The sequence below is a fragment of the Paramisgurnus dabryanus genome, chromosome 2, assembly GCF_030506205.2.
Source record: "Paramisgurnus dabryanus chromosome 2, PD_genome_1.1, whole genome shotgun sequence".
NCBI classification, from domain to species: Eukaryota; Metazoa; Chordata; class Actinopteri; order Cypriniformes; family Cobitidae; genus Paramisgurnus; species Paramisgurnus dabryanus.
Window position 1 is genome coordinate 31,151,452 of NC_133338.1, and position 24,258 is coordinate 31,175,709.

The 24,258-nt window shown below is 41.6% G+C and overlaps 2 protein-coding genes and 1 long non-coding RNA gene across 3 annotated transcripts; 1 reads left to right on the plus strand and 2 right to left on the minus strand.

Annotated features, from left to right (window-relative positions):
* Window positions 1–6,409: 6,409 nt before the first annotated feature.
* crybgx (crystallin beta gamma X) lies at window positions 6,410–10,180 on the minus strand. Its single transcript, XM_065267662.2, has 5 exons — window positions 9,322–10,180; window positions 8,958–9,079; window positions 8,732–8,867; window positions 7,477–7,616; window positions 6,410–6,643 (listed from the first exon to the last, which is right to left on the minus strand). The coding sequence occupies exons 3-5, from the start codon at window positions 8,813–8,815 to the stop codon at window positions 6,511–6,513; spliced, it is 357 nt and encodes a 118-aa protein (XP_065123734.1). The 5' UTR covers window positions 8,816–8,867; window positions 8,958–9,079; window positions 9,322–10,180; the 3' UTR covers window positions 6,410–6,510.
* Window positions 10,181–11,490: 1,310 nt separating this feature from the next.
* On the plus strand, window positions 11,491–16,009 carry lctla (lactase-like a). The gene is made up of 13 exons (XM_065267663.2): window positions 11,491–11,680; window positions 11,755–11,915; window positions 12,004–12,091; window positions 12,172–12,281; window positions 12,362–12,490; window positions 13,122–13,217; window positions 13,936–13,990; window positions 14,067–14,232; window positions 14,357–14,627; window positions 14,793–14,919; window positions 15,013–15,212; window positions 15,342–15,405; window positions 15,811–16,009. Exons 1-13 carry the CDS (start codon window positions 11,539–11,541, stop codon window positions 15,924–15,926), a joined length of 1,725 nt encoding a protein of 574 aa, XP_065123735.1. The 5' UTR covers window positions 11,491–11,538; the 3' UTR covers window positions 15,927–16,009.
* On the minus strand, window positions 14,517–17,803 carry LOC135749182 (uncharacterized). The gene is made up of 3 exons (XR_010532310.1): window positions 17,594–17,803; window positions 15,798–15,908; window positions 14,517–14,653 (listed from the first exon to the last, which is right to left on the minus strand). It is a non-coding gene; the product is annotated as an uncharacterized lncRNA (long non-coding RNA).
* Between the last annotated feature and the right edge of the window lie 6,455 nt (window positions 17,804–24,258).

Below are 24,258 nucleotides of genomic sequence, written 5' to 3' on the forward strand. Positions count from 1 at the left end.
GCCATATCCTGCTTTTTACAGCGCAAGACTGTTTTTTTTAGGCGCCAATGGGTGTACAGTTCAAAGCTGTAAATTTACAGAAAAAAATTATTTTATGGGCTTTTGGCTGTTTATCTACAGTATCAAACTGTTTATTGAAATAACAGTATTTTACTGTTGGAAATTGCCCGTTTTTTAACAGCAATTTTTTACAGTGCAAAAATGCAGCAGGAAGTTAAAACAACTTGGTTTTGCAAGTCAAATCAATTTCCTATTTTAAGTTTTGACTTAAAAAACTTTATTTGTTAAAGCCCTCCTAACCTAAAAAATGCACTTTTAAATATGTTTCTAGCAGAAAATAAGTTGCCATTGTGTTCAGAAACATCCTGTTATTATACAAATCCATCTATTCCTCTTTGTGTAATCTCCTTTAAACTGCAACAGTCACACAAAACAGGCTGTTGAGGATCCCCTACAATGTGATGTCACATTGATTACGCCCCTACCATAACCACTCACAGACTCCACCTTATGAGCGCGTTGTTCAACCTTTTGCCAGAGACGCATGTTTTGATGTAGTCCAAAGCACATGTAAGCGCTCTAACCCCTACTTTGCATACGGGGAGGGGAACAGAAGTTTTCTTTGCATTTAAAGAGACACATACAAAAACAGTGTGTTTTTCATTTCAGCCACAAATGGCCATGTTCAACATCGTAAGATGTGAAAAGATCTGTGGTGTATTTTGAGCTGAAACTTTACAGACACATTCTGGGGATACCAGAGACTATTTCATATTGCTACAGGAAAACACCTAGTTTAGCGGCCCTTTAAGTTAAAGTAACATAAAAATATACGTTGATATGATATCAATTTTACAGTGTGGTAGAACATTGGATAAGCAACGCAAGGTCATGACTTTGATTCGGGAAACACACATACTAATGTCCGTATGAGGAGCTCAGAAATGGTTAATTTAAAAAATGAGATATTGATATGAGATAATAACCGAATGCCCTCTGCACGTATTATATGTTCATCAAATACCTTCACTTAATCCCCATGCACCTCAGGTCAGAAATACAGGTTTGTTGGCAGGAAACGGTGAATTCATGGACATGCGTGTTACCTGTTCAGACATTATATGATGTTGCCAACTGCTGTACTAGCTTGGCATTCACAACACAGTGTTTTAGGCGTTTTCGGGTTCTGTGTGAACAGCAGTGGCGGCCGGTGACTTTTTTCGAGGGCGCTCGATTTGAAGTTCGTCACAACATGTATGTAGCCCGTCGTGTGTGGTTACTTTTTTTTTAAATATGTGTTCTGCGCATCGAGAGATCATGTGTGCATCAAGTGTCTTGTCAAAATAAGTGCCTGCTGCAGATGCGTCAAAAGGGTTTATGATTAAAGAGACGCTCGCGTTTGCCAGGTACTCGCATAATCTCATGCGTAATCAGAGTTTACTGTTAAAGGAGTGTCTTGCGTGTGTTTTGTAAACGTGAGCGTCTCTTTTATCATAAATGGTTTTGACTATGTGCAGCAGCAGGCACTTATTTTGACAAAACACGTGATGCACATGGTTTACATAACGCAACAAACACATATTTTGAAAATGCAAGCAACACACATGACACTCCGAACACTTATTTTGAATTTGTGCCCCTCGGATGAACAGTCACGAGCCGCCACTGGTGAACAGAACGGCATGGTACCATTTTTAGTATTTTGTTGTGTAAACGTACACTTGGACATCATCTGGTGTTTACAGTATTAAGCCATTTGAATTTTATTAGCAATTTAGTTCTTACAGTGTAGCATATATCAGGTTTTTCTATAATCCTGTCCCTATTACATAGCCAAAATCCAAATATGGACGCACATGCTCAGAGAGTCATTATAGATGAGTGAGAGGAAAGTGAGGGAGTCACTCCTGGCACTACTGCAAAGCGTTTAGTGCTGGCTGAATGGAGGTGAGTGCACAGGACGCCTAATTGCTTCAGCGCTTATTTGTTCGTATGTGTGAGCATTGGTGATAATTGTGGTTCACAGGTGGCCAGTGTGGTGGCCTCACATAATCCTGTCCAAACTCTGAGTTCATATCAGGGCCTGGGACAAAAGACACAGATTCCAGATCTCTTTGTTACTTACTGTAATCCTATGGTCTTTTCTTCAGTTCACATCCAGACCTTTGCTTTATGAGTCCTGAAAGTTCAAAAATAGCAAGAGTTAACCCAATGCAGAATAGTAAGCAGCAGATGGTACTTTATTATACAAAATGTTGAGTTTTATATTGCTCTGAAATTTACTAGTAACAACAAAACTAGAATGTTTAAATCTCTACTGATTTTGAGAATTTAATATAAGTGTATAGCAGCGAAAATATCCCAGTAAAAAACCTCCACTGCCTCTTCCAATCAGATATTCTGGATCTGATAATGGAGGAATTCCTTCAAACACAGATATGCCCTTAACATTGAGCAAGCAGTCTCCCCAGGCATTTCCCTTCTTTGTTGACTAAAGGACCAAAAGCATGTCGTAACAAGACGCCACACAGCAAAGCGGCATGTAGCATCAAGATTTCCCTGATAATCATACTGAAATAGCTTGTCAGACATGAAGGCATTCACATTTAAGCCTAGCAGGTATTTTCTGGTCAGATCATCTGCATCGCCGTGCAACCCAAAAGAAAAATGACTGAGAGTACAAGAGAGATCATTCTGTCAGAGTAATGTCTATGTTGCAAACTAGTTATAACATATGGCTCGTGTTACTCATGCTATCTACAGTTATAAACATATTTATTTAGCTGTCTTTTCATTTTGAATGGTATTTCCACAATCTGTTATAAATAAAACACTTAAATAGAATAATGAAAATGCAGCAAATAAATTTTTTTGTGATGTAAACAACATCCTGTAAAAAAGTAACCTTGAAATCTTTAACTGAAATCACACCTTGATGCTCCTAAACTCATAAGTAGTTGAGCCTTTAACTTGGATTTTACAGACAGGGTCACTTATATGTTTCTGATGTTATAGCAGACACTTTCCTCATTGTCCTAATTGTGAATGCATTTTCCAAGATTGCGTTTCATTAATGCCACTGTTAGAGAGTGTGGGATGATCAGGAGTCAGAAATCTTCCCATGTGTCTGATGAAGATCAAGGGTCACAGATAAAAGGTGTGCTTAAAGGGATAGTTCACCCAAAAATGAAAATTCTGTCATCCTTTACTCATCCTCATGTTGTTTTAAACCTGTATGAATTCCTTTTTTCTGATGAACACTAAGGTAGATATTTTGAGAAATGATGGTAAACACACAGCAGATAGTGTCCATTGACTTCCATAGTAGGAAAAAAATATTTTGGAAGTATTGTGATAAATGATGAAGAAAATATTTTGATAAATGATGGTAAGCACACAGTTGACGGTACCCATAAAATTCCATCATATTTTTTTATTCCTACTATGGAAGTCAATGGACACTTTGCTGTGTGTTTACCATCATTTCTCAAAATATCTTCTTTTGTGTTCATCACATAAAAAATACAGGTTTAAAACAACATGTGGACGGGTAAATGATGAGAGAATTTTCATTTTTTGGGTGAACTATCCCTTTAAGCACTAAACATTCATGAAATGTAATCGAAGCCCATAAGACGAGCTGTACTGTAATGTGTGTGCTTGTTTGGCACTACAGTATGTCACAGAGTATTAGGTAATATGAGAACCGGTAATCCATGAGGTTTGGATTATAAAAGGTGCAGGACGCAACTCCCTGAGCTTAACTTAAAGAAAAAGAACAGCCGCACGAATTTCCTGGGATAAACAGTTAAATAAACAAAGTAATAGAATGTGAGGTTTAATGCTGATAGCTTGACATGCTTGTCATGGCTTAGCGGTGCAACTAAAGTACTGACTGCATGTAACACTGGTTGATCAATAAGATATTGGTGTATACAAAGAAGAGTAAGTCCGGAAAAAACACACACTGAGAAAGCAGATCCACTGGCGCTGGATTTGCGGGTTGCCGTGTGGATGTATTTGTATATGTGTTTGTGTGTGGGATAAAACTCAAGGGCACCAGGAATGCTGTGTTTGGGTGGTCAATCAGTTCAGCTGTGACCAACTGGCTTACAGCAAAGAAACATAGGAGTTTTCCCATTCAACAATCCACGCCACCTCCAAAGCCAAACTCTGAGTATGTTTGTTTGTGCGTGTGTGGTAGAAAAGGAAAGAGCTTTGTGATGGGTTTCCAGCCCTGAGCTCCTCAAAAACACAAGATACACATTCGTATTATTCTGTTTAAATCATGAGACCATGTTAGAGGAAAACAGCTGTATCTGTCTATAATTTTCCATTGCTTACACTTATTTTTTTTTACTGTCAGCATCATGTGTCCTCTGTGTAATATTATAGCTCATGAATTGTTCACACTCATTTTATTTTATGTATATACAGTACTGTGCAAAAGTCTTAGGGCACCATGCCAGAATTTGATTTGTTGTTTTTGCAATGTTATAGTGATCATATATAATTATTTCTCAGTCTCTTTATTAGAATACATCCAGAAAATACAGGAAATGTGTATGTTGTATTAAAAACTGTGTAAAATGTAAACTGATGTGTCAAGTTTTTAGGGTAAACTCCCCTTTCACTTGAGCAATAGCAGGAAACTGCAGGATCTCTAAACCTAAATAAAATTAAATCCTAATTTCTAATTTTAAAGATGTGTTTAGTGCCAAGAGAGGTCACACTAAACATTGATGATTCCTAACGAAGACATTTAGTCCTGAAAATGTATTTTTTGATACATATTTCATGTTTTTTCTGTTTGTATCTTCATAAAAAAGATTAACAAAATACATATGGATGAGATTAAAACTTCTAAAACAACAAGTCTGGTGGTGGTAGCCTAAGACTTTTGCATAGTACTGAATTATTTAAAGCAACACTATGTAGTTTCCATGTAAAAATGACTTACAGCTCCCCCATGTGGTTGAAAAGCGCAACAGTGCCTGGTATCAGACACTCTTCTGCAGCAGGGGGAGGGGCGGGGCTGTGTTTCCTACCCTCCACCGCCACTTTCAGAGTGTGCTTGTAGCAGCTAGGAGGCTGCTCAGGTTGCAGCAACAGTACAATTTGTCCAGTTAAAAGTTGTTCTATCACTGAAATAATTTTAGAGACATTATTTAAAGGTAAAAAAACTACATAGTGTTGCTTTAAATTCTATATATAACTCTTATTGTTAACATTAAACCTATTTGTGACCCTATCTGTGGTGGTTAGGAGCATATAGTTTTGATTTGCTTATTATGCCCTGTTTTAGGATCTGTAAGCCTTTATCAGCCACTTTGTTTTGATGTATATTCTTTTTTTTGGAAAGCAGAGAACTTATAAGAGAGCAAAAATACCATACAAAAAATGTATGGAAAAACATTGATAGAGTAATAAACTATATTATATATTAAAAATAACAGTAGCAGTATCTGCACTAATGGGAACGATAATGGAGACTCATTTTGCACATAAACTGCCAGTACGTATTGCAACGATTACTTGAAACATTTGTTTATAATTCCCATAATCCTACTTCCTTCTCTGTAAGGGATAATCCTTAAACGAGTTGCATTCTTTCCACCCCTCCACCTCTACTACAAATAATCGGTGGGCATCAGTGGATTCTGGCCTGCACCTCCAGACCGCCGTGTTGACCGTGAGAGAGATGTTGCACAATGTCATCATCCCGACAGGGACACAGCAACTGCCGCTCCCACGGCTCACAGAAATACCTCAATGGCCTTTCGAGAGCACGGTCGCATTTGTCTACGAGTCCAACACTGAGCTAAAGCCTGTGTGAATTCCTTAACGTATGCTCAGATATACACAGATGAGCTCCACAGCTGCTCTTTAAAGGATTTACATCATAGAAGAGAGTGCAAAGTAGTGAGCTCACAGTTCCTATTAGCATCCCATGTTAACGGATGCATCCCATCAGGGCAGTGGGAGAAAATTTGTTACTGGATGTTATGGGGCCGTATGGAAAATCCCCCTTTAAAAATGACTGTCGCACAAGATTAAGATGATACCAGTACCCTGGAAACAATCATTTATTTTGATCCTGTGTTTTCCCAGAATGACTACAGCTATTGTTATGGTATCGACCTGGTCCTGGAACAGTGGTAAGTGTTTATCTGACGATACTGATGGTTATGATTTGAAGGTAACAGTACAGCACACTAATGTAAATGTGCATGCAGTTACATTCACAACCACAAGAGGACAACATAACACTCATTTCGTCACATGAAATGCCCCTAAACCTCTAACACAAACCTTTTATTTTTGTCACTTCTAGTGAACCGTGTGATTTTCTGTTAGACAATTTAAGCACAAACAAATATATTTGTCTTTTTGACCAGTTTATTATTAAAATAGTTCTTCTGTAGGGTTTGTTTTACATTTTGCTGGCATATTGTTTGTAAAAAGAGCTGACAGATATGTGTATTTTTTTAAGAAATATATTTTTTTCATTTAGTTGAAGCGGACTCTGCGGATAGAGGCGATTGTGCTGTTTTGGGCACCCCAGTCAGAGAAGCTGTTGTAGTCCTTCTTCTCCAACACATAGTGTGCTCCTCTGTAGTTTGGCTCCTGGTACACCACCCAGCTGTGGTCACAGAGAGAGACAAGAGAAGAGCAATCAACATTAAATGACTGATAGTGTGTCTGAAACGGTTCACTCATTAATAAAAACATGTATTATATTTTAAATAAAAGGTATCGCATTTAATTTTTATTTGTTTGTTTTTAAAAATAACTGACCACAAGAACTAACAAAAGTGTATAAACGTAAATTTGTGGTGTTTACTGTCAGAATCCTTTAGCTGAATCCAGTCTCCAATTGTATCATGGGAAATAGTGCGTGAGGGAGTGCACATCGAATGTACCCTCAAAGTCAGAGTGCATTGTGGGAAAAAAGTAGTAAACTGGGATGCACAACGATAAATCACAAATAAACTATAGCAGAATAAAAGTTTTGGTTTACATCATATATGTGTGTGAACTGTGTATAATAACTTTGTATAGATAAATGCACATATATTTAAGAAATGCTTACATGTGTATATGCATTTGTATATTTTTTATAATTTATATTATATATAAATATAAATACTTAAATAATACTTAAATAAATACTTTTTTTTCTTAAAATTATTCATGCATGTGTGCATATTTATATATACATAATTATTATACACAGTTCACACAAAAACATGTAAACAATGTAAACAAAAACTTTTATTCTGCTATAGATTAATCGCGATTAATGGTTATGCATCCCTATTTCGGACACCACTACAAAATGGCGGATGTCAAATATAGTGCGCTATATAGGAGATAAGAAGCGGTTTCGGATACAGCTTGAGACTTAAGGGCATAAAATGAATACAGAACAGATTAAATATCCAAGTACTTTAACCTAAGTAGGCATGTACTCACCTTCCGCCCATTATTCTGATGGATGAGACTCTGTTTAGACTGTAGCGACTCATCAAGTTGGGAATATCATCATAAAACTCTGTCTTTTTGCCAGAGAAACCGGCCCTCTCAAACAGCTGTACACGTGGAGGGTTGTTGTCCTTATACACCATACAGTACATACAGCAACACAAGCAAAGACATTCAGATCTCAGGTTCATGTAGTTGGGATGGTTTGCAGAGTCATGCTGTCACATGTTATTACAATAGCACAATTTTGCATTGTTGCAAAGCAGCTTTACAGCAAATATCATGAACACAAGCAGCAGATATATAGAAAAACAGAAGCTATGAAATATATAGAAAAAATTACACATTAAGATTAGTGATACTAACTGAGATACTATTTGTCAGTATATTTGTAATTGGACAATTATATTCATAGTGGTATTATAAGTATACTGTGTGTTTAAAAATTTTCATAAGATGTAGGGGAGAGCGGGGGCGAAAGTACCATTTTTCAGAAAAACATAATTTAAAAGATAATTTTATAGACAGAGATATCTTTTTGCTGTGGTCGATAACTTACAAGTGTGGTCTATCATTACCAGGTGAAATTGTGTAAAAATGTAAAACGACTTTTGACCCCACCAGCAAGGACGAAAGTAACACAACCAAACAAAATAGATTTTTTGTGTGTTTATTAAATATACATGACTATGACCTTGTTAATATGAAACTGCAAACATATTTTGTAATATATCTTTGTAAAAAATCATTAAATTACATTTTCATTTTAATTTTTATCAAAAGTTTCAGAAGCAACCAACAGTACAAACTTAAATTGTTGAGAATATGTTGAAAACATTTTTCAACAGTTTGAACACTATGAAAATGAAATTAAATCAAATTACAATAATATAAATTTTCAACATAAACAACAGTATTAGCAGCGGGACAAAAGTAACAAGTGTTACTTTCGACCCGACAGGATCTCCTCACATTTAAACACGATTTACTTTTATTTTGAAAAACTCAGAGAAGTCAAACTTCAGGATGTGTTAGAGCACTAAATAACATGTAGATTGTAGATCAGGGCTCGGCGGAAAATCGCTTTGTTACTTTCGTCACGCTTTACCTTTGCCCCGGTTCTCCCCTATATTAGCAATGCTAACTGTAAGAATAATAGTCTGAATAATTGTTAATTGATAATAAAAATAGATTGATTTTATTGTAAGAATAATGCTTTCAGGTTTTTTTTGTAATAGCTCCTTACCTGTTTGATGGCATGGACAGAGGAAATTTGGTCACCCTGTCCACACCACTTTTCAGAGCAGTTGTACTCTCCTCTGTCAGACATGTCCCACAGGTACTGACGACCCCTGAAGTTCTCATGTTCATAACCCACCCATCTGCACATGATTACATAATCCATTACATGCTTAAAATCCAATTATGTGGTATAATCATTAACGTTCATGTATTCTGTCTTGTGTACTCACGCTCCACTCTCCACCTGGACAGAGTTGCATCTGTCAGGAAAGTTCTTGTCACTGAGCTTCTGACAGTCAGAGGTCAGGTCCAGTCGCCGACCCGCAAAGTTCCTCTGCTCGAAAAGGGTCACCTGACGAAACACACAAACTAACGCTATAAAATGTACACTTACATAATCTTTTATCCTTACATCATGTCTTTATACATGAAGAGTGTGGTATAAAAATATTCTGAGCATACAATACTCTGCACTGTATAGCTCAAGGTCACTCTTTGTCATGGACTTTTCCAAATAAGTTTTCACAGCAAAAAATTATGCTTACTGATATTAATCTGTCTGTTACACAAGTGTCAAGAAAAAAAATCTCTTACCTTCCCACTGGACCCGTAAAAGGCGCGTTGGACCACAGACCCCAGCTTGCTAAAAACAATAAATAGTCTTAGTGTATTTATTTTCACAAAGAGAACACTTTAGCATTGCTATAAACAACAATCAAACAATGCCTTATGGCACAAAAATATGTGACAATTGCCATAAACCATAAAGTCTTTTCTTCCTATAGGACATATAACGTTTAAATTAAAGTTGAACTTTATTTCAGCTGCAAGGTAATTTTGTGTGATCAAATCAATTTGATCACACAGATCAAGTATGCTAGTTTTCAGATTGTGGAAATGTTTAATCCTTTCCACAAATCTCTGATGTTAAGATGTAAACATCCACAATTACAATTCTAATCTAGAAATTTAAAGTCATCAAATTTTCAAACTATGCTTATTCTGTATTGAGAGGTGTAGATTTGGCTGAAACTCAAATAAATTACAGTAATTTTGTCTTTGCTCTTGCTTCCAAATGCACTACATACCTGGTTTGTTGGGCTAGTCCTGGGACTTTAGTAAATATGTTCATGTCAGCTCGTGTTGCCCACTAAGATGGTCCTTAAATACAGCGGGTACATAGAAACAGGGTTTGCTAGAATGCTCATACTGTTTCTGCTGCACTCTCTCTGTAGTCTGTCTCTGTATTGATATGCTAAACACATATAGTATGCTATGTTTTTGTCAAAGCCCTAGCTTTATGTGTGTACAAAAACACAAATGCATTACTCTACACCAACAAAAGCTCATACACACATTATTAGCACAGGAACATATTAGAACACGTGTACACAAAAACACATACATTGAACACATTTGTGACCCTGAAAACCCAGCTAAAGTAATTTTGTGTGATTTACTGAAAACTAATCATCCTACACATTGTAAAGAACATTCTGTAAAATATAACCTTGATATCTTTAATATTGACTGAGTAAGGCCACTTCAAAGATTGAATTCAATGATGCTCCTAATATCAGAATTAGATTAGGAGACTTCACAGACAGGTTCGCACTTTCCCATATATCCTAACACAATTCAGCATTTCTTGCATTCAATTTCAATGCATTTTGTACATGCATTAATGCTTAAAGTTTATCACCTGTGGTGATATATATATATATATATATATATATATATATATATATATATATATATATATATATATATATATATATATACACATATACATACATATATATACATATACATATACATATACATACATATACATATACATATACATATACATACATATACATATATATATATATATACACACACACCACAGGTGATAAACTTCAAGCATTAATGTACATACACATATATACATAGTATATATACATAATAGAATGTAGGTAACTGTAATAAAACATCTATTGCCCCTACGAACAAAGCCCAAAATGCAAATGGACCAACAGCAAAATCAACTTTGCTTACAAAGTCAAATCTCTATTTCTATAAAACATGTTAGAAACAGCACTTTCCTCTCTCGGTCCATTGAATTTGAATAATGGGTATTTGGGCCTGTGTGTGGCTCACAGCGCTTCTGAATGGAGCTTGGATCTACTGGATGCTTCGCTAATGTTTTGCGCCTATGGCACAACAGCACCAGGCAGCGTTTTGTGAGTGAATGAAGTTCAGAAGCTTTGGTGACATTCTGGCACTTTGGAGTGGATTCCAGTCAAGACAAATGGTGAGCAGGTATACATGTAAATGTGTATGAATTTGACTTTAGACTGGGAGAGAGAGGGTGTGTGAAAAGGGTGAGAGAGACGTCAGATAGAAACCACTGGTTCCTGCAAATAGAAGCAAGTGACTCCATCCTCTCCCTTTCACATAGAAACTCTCTCTTCAGGATAAGATGTCTTTCATATTGGGAGCTCTTGACAAACTGGCTTATTTTTTTTCTCTGATAGCCTTTTGTGTCAGCGTGTCTTACAGCTGGGTGAAATGAAAGCTGCCACTTCTGATCTGGCTTCGAAAAATATATAGATTTTTGCATTTTTGCTGATTGCACATGGATTGCTAGAGCTTTTCAGTTTGGACACATCATTGATTTGCCTCAGGTCTGAATATTTTTAATCTAATGTTTTTAATTTTAATATAGATGATGTTTCGGTCTTTACATTTTTTTATCAAAGTTTGTTTTGTCTTGTTCAATGCATGTAAAATAAGTTTGTTTCATCTTTGCAGGTGTTACTGTTGAATATGAACCTCTGTAAGATGCCTTCACTCATTGTGTTGAGGGTTTGCCACTTGCTGCTGTTGGCACTGTGCATATTTGCTAGTGACGACTTTGACTGGACCAGAAACGAAAAAGAATCGTTTCACTATGGCATATTTCCTTCAGGTACATTTCAGAAATGTAGTTATTGAAAACAAATCTTAATTGATTAAAAAAATGTAGTATGCATGAATTTTCAGGATTCTCTTGGGGTGTTGGCAGTTCAGCATATCAAACAGAAGGAGCATGGGATAAAGATGGAAAAGGAAAAAGTATCTGGGATGTGTTCTCGCATAAAAAAGGAAGAATTCACCTAAATGATACTGGTGACTCTTCCTGTGAAGGCTACTACAAAGTCAAGGTGCAACGATTTAGTGATGACACCCAGAAATACACAGTAAACACTTTGGTTCTATAAATATTTTTCCATGTTTTTATCCATGTTTTAGGATGATATCTCCTTGATGAAAGACATGAAGCTGAACCACTATCTTTTCTCCATCTCCTGGCCAAGGATTCTGCCCACTGGGATTAAGAGTAATTAAAATAATAATGCCAAAATGTAAAAACATTGCAGAATTAGTTATAATCTAAAAGATTTTGTGATTATTTTTTAGCTGAATACATCAACGAGAAAGGGATAGAGCATTACAACAACCTGATTAATATGCTAATTGAGAACAAGATCACACCCATTGTGACACTTTATCACTGGGACTTACCTCAGGTAAAATAAAGCTCTCACAAACCATGACTCTATAAAATAATCATGTATTTACCATACCTCATTAAACCTTTAAAATGCAGGTTCTGGAGGAGAAATATGGAGGTTGGCAAAACACAAGTATGGTCAACTACTTCAATGATTTTGCCAACTTGTGCTTTGAGAGATTTGGCAACCGAGTCAAATACTGGATAACCTTCAACAATCCTTGGGTAAGAGTTGATAAATATCTATTACAATTCTAACATGGTAACATATAGACATAATTGTTAACAAAGTGCTAAAGTTTTGCTTTCTCTACAATATTAGTGAGAAGGTAAAATTAAGTAAAGTTCCTTTTGAGTTTTTGAAGTGGAAAGGCAAAAAAAATTACATTTGGTTAACTATAGACCCTTTTACAGCCCATGTGATGAAATAGCCCGCTTGCGCATTTTGGCAACAGAAGTGGTGTTATTTCCCATTGGGTCTAACGTGTAAGCAACGCAGAAAGTTTATTAAAACGGTTTTCCAGCATCAAAATGCATCAAAATGTTGCTGCGTTTGGTTGCAATATAATATACTAATATACGTATATATTTATCTGGCCACTTTATATTTGGCCATTTGCTAACGTCTTCTATCCACTTCACTATAGTACACGGATGTGGTAACTGTGTTGAAAAAATTGATAAAGTAAACTTTTTAAAATAACTTTCTCTGTCTGTGTTGCTTCACAGTCGTTTCTTTCTGTACTTCCGTTGCCAATATGCGCGAGCATACTTTGCCACGTCATCATTGTGTACAAACAGTAAAAGGGTCTATAATGAGTGCAGTAGAAGTAAAAGATCAACTTTATGTTTCTAGTCTGTTGCTGTGGAGGGTTATGAGACTGGAGAACATGCTCCTGGTCTGAAGCTGAAGGGTACTGGTGTCTATAATGCTGCCCACAACATCATTAAGGTGATCATATAAAAAAAATCAGCATGATAAACATGATAGGTGGATTGCAAAACAATCCACAAGAATTATTATTGGCGATGCTTTACAGTAAGGTTGTATTTGTTAACAATTTGTTAATGCATTGGCTAACATAAACTTCTACAACATTTATTAATTTTAGTTTATGTTAATTTCGGCATTTACTAATACATTTATAAAATCAAGCATTGTAACACGATTGTTAACATTAATTAATGCACCATGAAACTAACATGAATAACTGTGTTGTCATTAGCTAACATTAACAAGAAATAATACATGTTGAAAAACTATATTGTTCATTGTTTGTTCATGTTTATGGTATAGCATTTTATTATTGAGTATTTATGTGGCATTTGCTTGTTTGTTTTATGTTGTGTTTTTCTTATGTGTTGACATTGCACTTTGAGCTCCTTGCACATTTTTTCCAATGTGGGTTACACTGCAAATGGCTAATAAAGTGCATCTGAATGTTAGTAAATGCATTTAATAACGTTTACTAATACATCCTTATTGTAAAGTGTTACTAAATTATTCATATGCTAATTGTTTCTCAACAACCAAATTTTTTTTTTTGATGGGGTTGCAACTAACCATATAAAAAACTTGGTTTGATCACCACTGGATGTGTAGTGTAAATCTGCTGAGAATCATTGAACAAATATTATATAAATTAATGATTTCTCTGTCCTTCTAAAAGGCTCATGCTAAAGTCTGGCACACGTATGACGCTCAGTGGCGAAACAAGCAGAAAGGTAGACAACCTTTAGATCCTATAAGCTGTTGTCTCGAATAGGCATAAGGTCCAAACTGGTGTTTCTTCAATTTCAGGAATGATTGGCATCTCCCTGTCCACTGACTGGGGAGAACCAGTAGATGTTACCAATCAACGTGATATAGAAGCTGCTGAAAGATACGTTCAGTTTTACCTGGGCTGGTTTGCCACACCACTCTTTTTTGGAGACTATCCTCAAATAATGAAAGATTACGTAGGCAAGTAGCAAACGTCAAATGACTACAAAAACAAACATGCAAATGAAAATTACACTTGATTTATTTAATGAATCTGATGCGGTTTACATTGGCTAATAAGCATTTCTCTGTCTTATTTCGGCAGGTAGGAAGAGTGCCCATCAGGGCCTGAGTAGCTCTCGCTTGCCTACTTTCAGCCCTCAAGAGAAAAGTTATATAAAAGGTACCTGTGACTTTCTGGGTATCTCCCATTTCACTACTCGATACATCACGCAAAAGAATTTTCCCTCCAACCGTGGAAACAGCTACTTTACCGACCGCGACCTTGCTGAGCTGGTGGATCCACGCTGGCCTGACCCTGGATCAGAGTGGCTTTACTCTGTGCCATGGGGATTTCGCCGCCTGCTCCACTTTGTGAAGGTACTAAAGGGAATTCATCTCTGTGTCTGTAATAGAAAATCATTTTGTTGAGTAAGTTTCGTATAACTTATTCCAGACGAGGCCAGTAGGCTGACCAATAATAACAAAACACCTGTGAATTCCAGCAACCTGGAATTTTGTTGCTCAAATCATTTTTGTTATTAGACCCAGTATGGAAATCCAATGATATACGTAACAGGAAATGGCGTATCAGAGAAGATGGTGTGCACAGATCTCTGTGATGACTGGAGAATGCAGTACTACAGGGATTACATCAATGAAATGCTCAAGGGTCAGAAATAAACAGAAACAGAAATCACTGAGAAATGCTCTTCATAAAAACTATAAGCGTAACCACCCATTGTTTTATTTCTTTTTTATTTAGCGGTTAAAGATGGTGTGAATATAAAGGGATACACAGCTTGGTCACTGCTTGACAAGTTTGAATGGGATGAGGGCTACTCTGAAAGATTTGGTCTGTATTATGTGGACTTTGGGAGCAAGAATAAACAACGCTATCCTAAAGCATCAGTTCAGTACTACAAGCGCATCATTAGCTCCAATGGTTTCCCCAACCAAAGAGAGGTACAGCTTTAAAAAACACCAACAAAGCAGTGAGCAGAAAGTGATGCAATCAATGCAAATATTCAAACCAATCCATCTTAAAGAAATGCAAACTTTTCACATTTTAATGCTGAATAATGTTTATTACAGATTGAAGGCTGGAAAAGAAAAGCGCTGGAAACATGCACCTCGAGTAACCAGCTCCTTGCTGCAGGTTAGTAAACGGCTGCTGACTTCACTCTTTACACTAGGCAGCACAAACAGCAGTGCTCTAGCTGGGGCAAATAAAAGAAAACATGGTCTCATACGACACTGTCTATTAATAATCAAGTGCAACATACAGAGGAAGCAAATTATAACGTACATTTCTAATGGGAATTTTCTTTTGTTTGCCCTTCCAGCTAGAAGAAAATCAAAGGAAAATAAAGAACATGCAGATATGCCAAAGGTTTGGCCAGTGCATGATGAAGTTTAGGTACAGGCAGATATTTTGAGGACTGGCATGTTTTACATATTCAAAAGCGCTCTGTGCGGGTCTAGTGTACTAGTGTGATATCTTGACTGAATGTATCCTATATTAATTTTTTGTTTTACTTATATACTTACGTGTTTGTTTCAGATCCATTAATCAGCCACATGGAGATGGTCACAGAGATTGTTGTCCCCACCGTGTGCACTGTCTGCATTCTGATCAGTGCTGTTTTTCTCATGTTTCTGCTGAGAAGAAGAATATAAAGCAGACTTCTTTACATTTACACAACTATATTATATTTTCACATTGCATTTACTATTATTACATTTGATATGCAGAGACTTGTTTCTACGACATTTCAAATAAAATGGTCCATAATTGTGCATCTGTCTTTATTATTTGCTTACCATCTAAACATCTCTTAATGCCAATTTCTCACTTTGAGGTGACAAATGATTATGTAACTTTGAAAGCAATAGGCAACTTACTAGCTTATCAGCAAGGGTGGTTGTAAACAGAAGATACAAGAACAAAACGATAGCTGCAAGCAAAGCTTGAGCACTATGGCAGCATGGTGGGCACTTGAAAATTCACATGAAAATTCTGTCACTATTTACTCACTCTCATGTTGTCACAAACCTGTATAAATGTCTTTGTTCTGAAAAACTGAAAAAATATTTTTAGGAATGTTTGTATCCAAACCGATCAGAGGACCCACTGACTTCCAAAGTTATAGGAAAAGAGAATACCATGAAAGTCAATGGGGCCTCTGATTGGTTTGGTTACAAACATTCCTCAAAATATCTTCCTTTCTGTTCATCACAACAAAGATGTTTGTACAGGTTTGTTACAATATGAGTGATTAAATGATGACAGAATTTTCATTTTAAATGCTTTGACAAATCCGTTCTCACGTTTTTCCTCTAGAAGGATGGAGCTAAGACGCAAGAAAAGGAAATGAGTATGCACATATAAGAATTGAGAAGCACCAAAGAAGCCAGTGTATAATCACAGTGTCTACTGACTAATCCTTAGTCACTTTGCCCGTCTCCTACATATACACATTTATGAGTAAAACTTTAACAACACATTAATTGTCTTTATTTATAAAGGCAGAACAGCTACATACTATAATGACTTTTATTTTTGACATTTACAGTAAATGTGCAAATCACAATGCAGGTTTATTATTATTTTATTATTAATAACCAATGATATGGTAAGCTTGTTGAAAATGACTAAAACTGTAAAAGTTTGTGGTTTCTAATTTCACCACCTAACCATGTTTCTAAACATATGAAGCATAGTGGCTTTTAGGGAAGGCTCTTCCTGTTCCATCACCCCAAAGTCAATGTTTTTTTTATGGGGTTTCAGTAAAACGCCTTAAACAAGATCTTGGGGTCAACACATGCCCAAGATATTTTCACATTTTATTCTACGACATAAGACACATAAAAGCTTTAAAAGTCATGAGTGGGAGTATTATTGGTGTGTTTTAAGTAACACCAAAAATACCTGAAGCTTGTTCCTATTGGATAAACATAAAGAGAGCTCAGGGAGTATATATGTCGTAAAAAAATTCCAGGCCATTTATTCATCCTGTTGTCTGTAGTTGGTTTCACATTGATGCCAGCCAATAAGATAACAGTAAATACCATTGACTGTTAATGTTAATATATAACTTTTAAACCATATACCACTATACCATGCCCGTTAAACTAATGTTACTAAAACCTAAATAAAATGACAAAATAAAACTGAAGACAACAAATTACTGTTTTTAATTTAATGCAGCTAACAAACCGATACAGATCATATTAACATGTTTTAATTATTTATTGAAGTTTAATTCGTGTGCTGGCGATAATAAACCATGGTCGTTACAGGTTTACTCTAGCCAAATATCAAAATTACCCCATGATTTACTCACTCTCGAGCAATCCGAGTTACATATGTCCACTCCATCATCTTTAAGACGAGCACATTTGTCTTTGATCTTCCAAGCTGTATAATGGTAAAACAGGTCTCTACTATTATAAACCCCCCAAAAAGTGCATTCATCCTTCACAGATGTCATCAACACGGCTCTAATAAGTAAATAAATGTTATGAACTCTCATCATAACTGGCTTCAGTTAAAGACGCCATCTTGAACTCACGCGAGAGTTTTAGCGTAGTGAGCGCGCTCGTTGCCATGGGTACGTTGAGCAGCGATCTTAATACACCCACGTGACCCAGATGCGTAGAGCTATTATGACGTCATGGAATTTAGAATTTCTGACATCAAACACGTCCGCTCTCAGATTATAAAAACCGAGGTTGCGCAGGGTTGAGTTACTTTAGGGTCAAGGTAAGAAAGGTAAAGTTTAAAAACAATCTGGTGAGAAACACTGCAGGACAGGTAGGAAAGGAAACAGTGAGGTGAACCATACAGTAGGATAGACACTTGTGTTCCACTTGGTTATATTTGTGCTTTAAATGAGGTTGTTTTTGTATGTCGATTGTTAGACTTTTATGCGATTAGAGACTATTATTTATATTGTGTGCGTATGAAGTGGTAAAAACTGATATTAGGATATAAGATATATGACTAATATACGACAATAGCGCGATTTACTAGAAAATAACACACTGTCACTAATATTATTTATATTAATTAGTTCATTGAATTGAATTTATTTTATATAAATATATAGACATTATTTTATTATTTATTATTATTGTTTTTTCGACTTGAAAGAAGATGTGAATATGGCAAATATTTTTGGAAACAAAACGCTAACAAATGCACAAAGTGCTCCGGTGTTCTGTCGAAGTGTGTTCCCACTATATGTTTCCCTTTAGTGTAATGTTTCTTATAGCGTTTTCATCACGTTAGTTTTTTTTTTAGATAGATTAAAAGTTTAAATGGCTTGGCTACTAAAATCTGTGCATGTATGTAATGTATATATGTATTGTTCATTACTGGAAAATCAATTATTTTTACAGTATAAATCACTAAAGTATATATCAAAATCAATACTATCATGTATTCTATATACCATTTATTAAATATTAAAGGGGCACATGACAGGGGGCGCTGCAGGTTAGACAGGGCGCTGACAGGGGGCGATGCAGGTGAGACTGGGGCGCTGACAGGGGGCGCTGCAGATGAGACGGGAGCTAACAGGGGGTGCTGCAGATGAGACGAGTGCTGACAGGGTGGTGCTGCAGATGAAATGGGGCGCTGACAGGCAGGGTGTTGACAGGGGGCGCTGCAGCGGAGACAGGAGTGACAGAGGGCGCTAACAGAGGGCGCTGACAGGCAAGACAGGGTTCTGACAGGCAGCGCTGACATTGAGACTGAAGCGCTGACAGGGGCGCTGCAGGTGAGATGGGCGCTGACAGGGGGCGCTGCAGATGAGACAGGCGCTGACAGGGGGCACTGCAGACGAGATGGGGTGAGACGGGACTCTTACAGGCGAGGCAGGGCATTGACAGGGGGTGCTGCAGCTGAGACAGGCGCTGACGGGGGGCGCTGACTGACAAGACAGGTTGCTGACAGGCAGCGCAGACAGTGAGACTGAAGCGCTGACAGGGGGCGCTGCAGGTGAGACGGGCGCTGACAGGGGGCACTGCAGACGAGATGGGTTGCACTAACAGGTGATGCTGGGTGTTGAGAGGGGGCGCTGACAGGGGGCGCTGCAGACGAGATGGGGCACTGACAGGCAAGGCGGGGTGTTGACAGGGGGCGCTGCAGCTGAGACAGGCGCTGACAAGGAGCGCTGACAGGCAAGACAGGGTTCTGACAGGGTGCACTGCAGATGAGACGGTTGCTGACAGGGGGTGCTGCAGGGGAGACAGGTGCTGACAGGGGGCGCTGCAGATGAAATGGGTGCTGACAGGGGGTGCTGCAGACGAGACAGGAGTGACAGGGTGCGCTGCAGATGAGACGGGGCTCTGACAGGTGCTGCAGCCGAGACAGGCCCTGACAGGGGGCGCTGACAGGCAAGACAGGGTTCTGACAGGCAGCGCTGACAGTGAGACTGAAGCGCTGACAGGGGGCTCTGCAGGCGAGACAGGCGCTGACAGGGGGCACTGCTGACGAGATGGGGCACTGACAAGCGAGACGGGCGCTGACAGGGGGCGCTGCACATGAGACAGGCGCTGACAGGGGGCACAGCAGACGAGATGGGGTACTGACAGGCAAGGGGGCGTTGACAGGGGGCGCTGCAGCGGAGACAGGCGCTGGCAGGGGGCGCTGCAGGTGAGACTGGCGCTGACAGGGGCACTGCAGACGAGACGGACGCTGACAGGGGGCGCTGCAGGCGAGACAGGCGCTGACAGGGGGCGCTGCAGACGAGATGGGCCACTGACAGGCAAGGCGGGGCGTTGACAGGGGGCGGAGCAAGCGAGACAGGCGCTGACAGGGGGCGCTGACAGGCAAGACAGGGTTCTGACAGGGTGCACTGCAGATGAGACGGGCGCTGACAGGGGGTGCTGCAGGTGTGACAGGGGGCGCTGACTGACAAGACAGGTTGCTGACAGGCAGCGCAGACAGTGAGACTGAAGCGCTGACGGGGGCGCTGCAGGCGAGACGGGCGCTGACAGGGGGCACTGCAGGCGAGGCGGGCGTTGACAGGGGGCACTGCAGACAAGACAGGCGCTGACAGGGGGCGCTGCAGATGAAACGGGCGCTAACAGGGGGCGCTACAGCCAAGACAGGTGCTGACAGTGGGCGCTGACTGACAAGACAGGTTGCTGACAGGCAGCGCAGACAGTGAGACTGAAGCGCTGACAGGGGGCACTGCAGACGAGACGGGCGCTGACAGGAGGCAATGCAGACGTGATGGGGCACTAACAGGTGATGCTGGGTGTTGAGAGGGGGCGCTGCAGCTGAGACAGGGGCGCTGACCGGCGAGGCGGGCGTTGACAGGGGGCACTGCAGACGAGACGGGCGCTGAAAGGGGGCGCTGCAGGCGAGACAGGGCTGACAGGGGGCGCTGCAGACGAGATGGGGCACTGACAGGCAAGGCGGGGCGTTGACAGGGGGGGCAGCAGGCGAGACAGGCGCTGACAGGGGGCGCTGACAGGCAAGACAGGGTTCTGACAGGGTGCACTGCAAATGAGACGGGCGCTGACAGGGGGTGCTGCAGGTGAGACAGGAGCTGACGGGGGGCGCTGACTGACAAGATAGGTTGCTGACAGGCAGCGCAGACAGTGAGACTGAAGCGCTGACAGGGGGCGCTGCAGGCGAGACGGGCGCTGACAGGGGGCACTGCAGATGAGATGGGGCACTAACAGGTGATGCTGGGTGTTGAGAGGGGGCACTGACAGGGGGCGCAGCAGACAAGATGGGGCACTGACAGGCGAGGCGGGGCGTTGACAGGGGGCGCTGCAGCCGAGACAGGCGCTGACAAGGAGCGCTGACAGGCAAGACAGGGTTCTGAAAGGGTGCACTACAGATGAGACGGTGCTGACAGGGGGTGCTGCAGGTGAGACAGGTGCTGACAGGGGGCGCTGCAGATGAAATGGGTGCTGACAGGGGGCACTGCAGACGAGACAGGAGTGACAGGGTGCGCTGCAAATGAGACGGGGCTCTGACAGGTGCTGCAGCCGAGACAGGTGCTGACAGGGGGCGCTGACAGGCAAGACAGGGTTCTGACAGGCAGCGCTGACAGTGAGACTGAAGCGTTGACAGGGGGCGCTGCAGGTGAGATGGGCGCTGACAGGGGGCGCTGCAGATGAGACAGGCGCTGACGGGGCACTGCAGACGAGATGGGGTGAGACGGGGCTCTTACAGGCGAGGCGCAGCTGGTAGCTGACCGGCAGCGCAGACAGTGATACTGAAGCGCTGACAGGGGGCGCTGCAGATGAAACGGGTGCTAACAGGGGGCGCTACAGCCAAGACAGGTGCTGACAGGCAGCGCAGAGAGTGAGACTGAAGCGCTGACAGGGGGCGCTTCAGACGAGACGGGTGCTGACAGGGGGCCCTGCAGATGAGACGGGCGCTGACAGGGGGTGCTGACTGACAAGACAGGGTGCTGACAGGCAACGCTGACAATGAGACAGAAGCGCTGACAGGGGGCGCTGCAGACAAGACAGGCTCTGACAGGGGGCACTGCAGACGAGATGGAGCACTAACAGGTGATGCTGGGTGTTGAGAGGGGGCGCTGCAGCTGAGACTGGCGTTGACAGGGGCGCTGACAAGCGAGGCGGGCGTTGACAAGGGGCACTGCAGACGAGACGGGCGCTGACAGGGGCGCTGCAGGCGAGACAGGCGCTGACAGGGGGCACTGCAGATGAAACGGGCGCTAACAGGGGCGCTACAGCCAAGACAGGTGCTGACAGTGGGCGCTGACTGACAAGACAGGTTGCTGACAGGCAGCGCAGACAGTGAGACTGAAGCGCTGACAGGGGGCACTGCAGACGAGAGAGGCGCTGACAGGGGGCCCTGCAGATCAGACAGGCGCTGACAAGGGGCACTGCAGACGAGATGTGGCAAGATGGGGCTCTGACAGGCGAGGCGGGGCGTTGACAGGGGGTGCTGCAGCCAAGACAGGCGCTGACAGGGGGCGCTGACAGGCAAGACAGTGTTCTGACAGGGGGTGCTGCAGATGAGACATGCGCTGACAGGGGCGCTGACTGACAAGACAGGGTGCTGACAGGTAGCGCAGACAGTGAGACTGAAGCGCTGACAGGCAAGACAGGTTGCTGACAGGGGGCACTGCAGATGAGACGGCCCCTGACAGGGGGTGCTGACTGACAAGACAGGGTGCTGACAGGCAGCGCTGACAGTGAGATTGAAGCGCTGACAGGGGGTGCTGCAGGCAAGACGGGCGTTGTCAGGGGGCGCTGCAGATGAAACGGGCGCTAACACGGGGCACTACAGCCGAGACAGGCGCTGACAGGGGGCGCTGACTGATAAGACAGGTTGCTGACAGGCAACGCAGACAGTGAGACTGAAGCGCTGACAGGTGGCGCTGCAGGCGAGACGGGCGCTGACGGGGGCACTGCAGACGAGATGGGGCACTAACAGGTGATGCTGGATGTTGAGAGGGGGCGCTGCAGCTGAGACAGGCGTTGACAGGGGCGCTGACAGGCGAGGCGGGCGTTGACAGGGGGCACTGCAGACGAGACGGGCGCTGACAGGGGGCGCTGCAGACGAGATGGGGCACTGACAGGCGAGGCAGGGCGTTGACAGGGGGCGCTGCAGTTGAGACAGGCGCTGACAGGGGGCGCCGACAGGCAAGACAGGCTTCTGACAGGGTGCACTGCAGATAAGACGGGCGCTGACAGGGGGCGCTGCAGATGAGACAGGCGCTGACAGGGGGCACTGCAGACGAGATGGGGTGAGATGGGGCTCTTACAGGCGAGGCGGGGCACTGACAGGGGGTGCTGCAGCCGAGACAGGCGCTGACGGGGGGCTCTGACATGCAAGACAGGGTTCTTACAGGCAGCGCTGACAGTGAGACTGAAGCGCTGAAAGGGGGTGCTGCAGGTGAGACGGGTGCTGACAGGGGGCGCTGCAGATGAAATGGGCGCTTTAATTGGGCGCTGCAGCCGAGACAGACGCTGACAGGGGGCGCTGACTGACAAGACAGGGTGCTGATAGGCATCGCTGACAGTGAGACTGAAGCGCTGACAGGGGGCGCTGCAGGCGAGACAGGCGCTGACAGGGGGCGCTGACTGACAAGACAGGGTGCTGACAGACAGAGCTGACAGTGAGACTGAAGCGCTGACAGGGGGCACCGCAGGCGAGACGGGCGCTGACAGGGGGCGCTGCAAATGAGACAGGCGCTGACAGGGGGCGCTGCAGATGAGACAGGCGCTGACAGGGGGCACTGCAGACGAGATGGGGCACTGACAGGGTGCGCTGCAGGTGAGTTTGGGGAGCTGACATCGGGGACTGCAGGCGAGATGGGCAGTGACAGTGGATGATGCAGGAGATATAGGCGCTGATGAATAAAGTCCAAATTTCAAATACAGAAATGAATCATTAAACAGTATGCTATGCTAATTTTTGTCCATTTGCTTTTCCACCTCTACCCTGGGATGGTCATCCTGAGGTCACTAGATTACACCAGCTCCAGTGTGGATGCCAATGGATCACAACCTGTGACACCTGACTAATTCTGGCTAATTCTGCTGACCCAGGTCCAGTTTGATTTAATATCCTTATTTAAACTTGCTCTGTTAGATTCTTTAATACCGTATTTATTCCGTGTTAGTATTAGTTATAGCTGCAATCAGTAACATTGTCTCTCTATCCACATTCTTGTTTTAAACACTCCTGTGCTTATGTGACACAAAACTAGACTTGACACTCATTATTAAACTATAAATTATTTTATTATTATTTATATTTCTACGGCCTCCACTTGAAAAATCCAGCAGTCAATTGACATCTGCCACAAATTCAGACTTGAAAGTTTTAAAACCAAAACAAATAATAATGATTACAAATCATCCATAATGATTACATAATCTTTACCTTTGACCAAAAAATCTACGGATTGCAGCTGTAACGTTTCAGTATGAATAACTAAGAAAAAAAATGGTGTGTGTGTTTTTTTACCTTATGTTTCTGTGTCTTCATTTTTTCTATTTTCTTTAT

Bases quoted from the DNA above. Each gene is read 5' to 3' on its own strand.
- crybgx (XM_065267662.2), bottom strand. From the start codon at position 8,815: ATGTCTGACAGAGGAGAGTACAACTGCTCTGAAAAGTGGTGTGGACAG. The intron at 7,617-8,731 runs GTAAGGAGCTAT...ATGGTGTATAAG, and splicing joins CTGTCCATGCCATCAAACAG to GACAACAACCCTCCACGTGT. The intron at 6,644-7,476 runs GTGAGTACATGC...CTGTGACCACAG, and splicing joins ATCAGAATAATGGGCGGAAG to CTGGGTGGTGTACCAGGAGC.
- lctla (XM_065267663.2), top strand. From the start codon at position 11,539: ATGAACCTCTGTAAGATGCCTTCACTCATTGTGTTGAGGGTTTGCCAC. The intron at 12,491-13,121 runs GTAAGAGTTGAT...TTATGTTTCTAG, and splicing joins TAACCTTCAACAATCCTTGG to TCTGTTGCTGTGGAGGGTTA. The intron at 14,628-14,792 runs GTACTAAAGGGA...TTTTGTTATTAG, and splicing joins GCCTGCTCCACTTTGTGAAG to ACCCAGTATGGAAATCCAAT.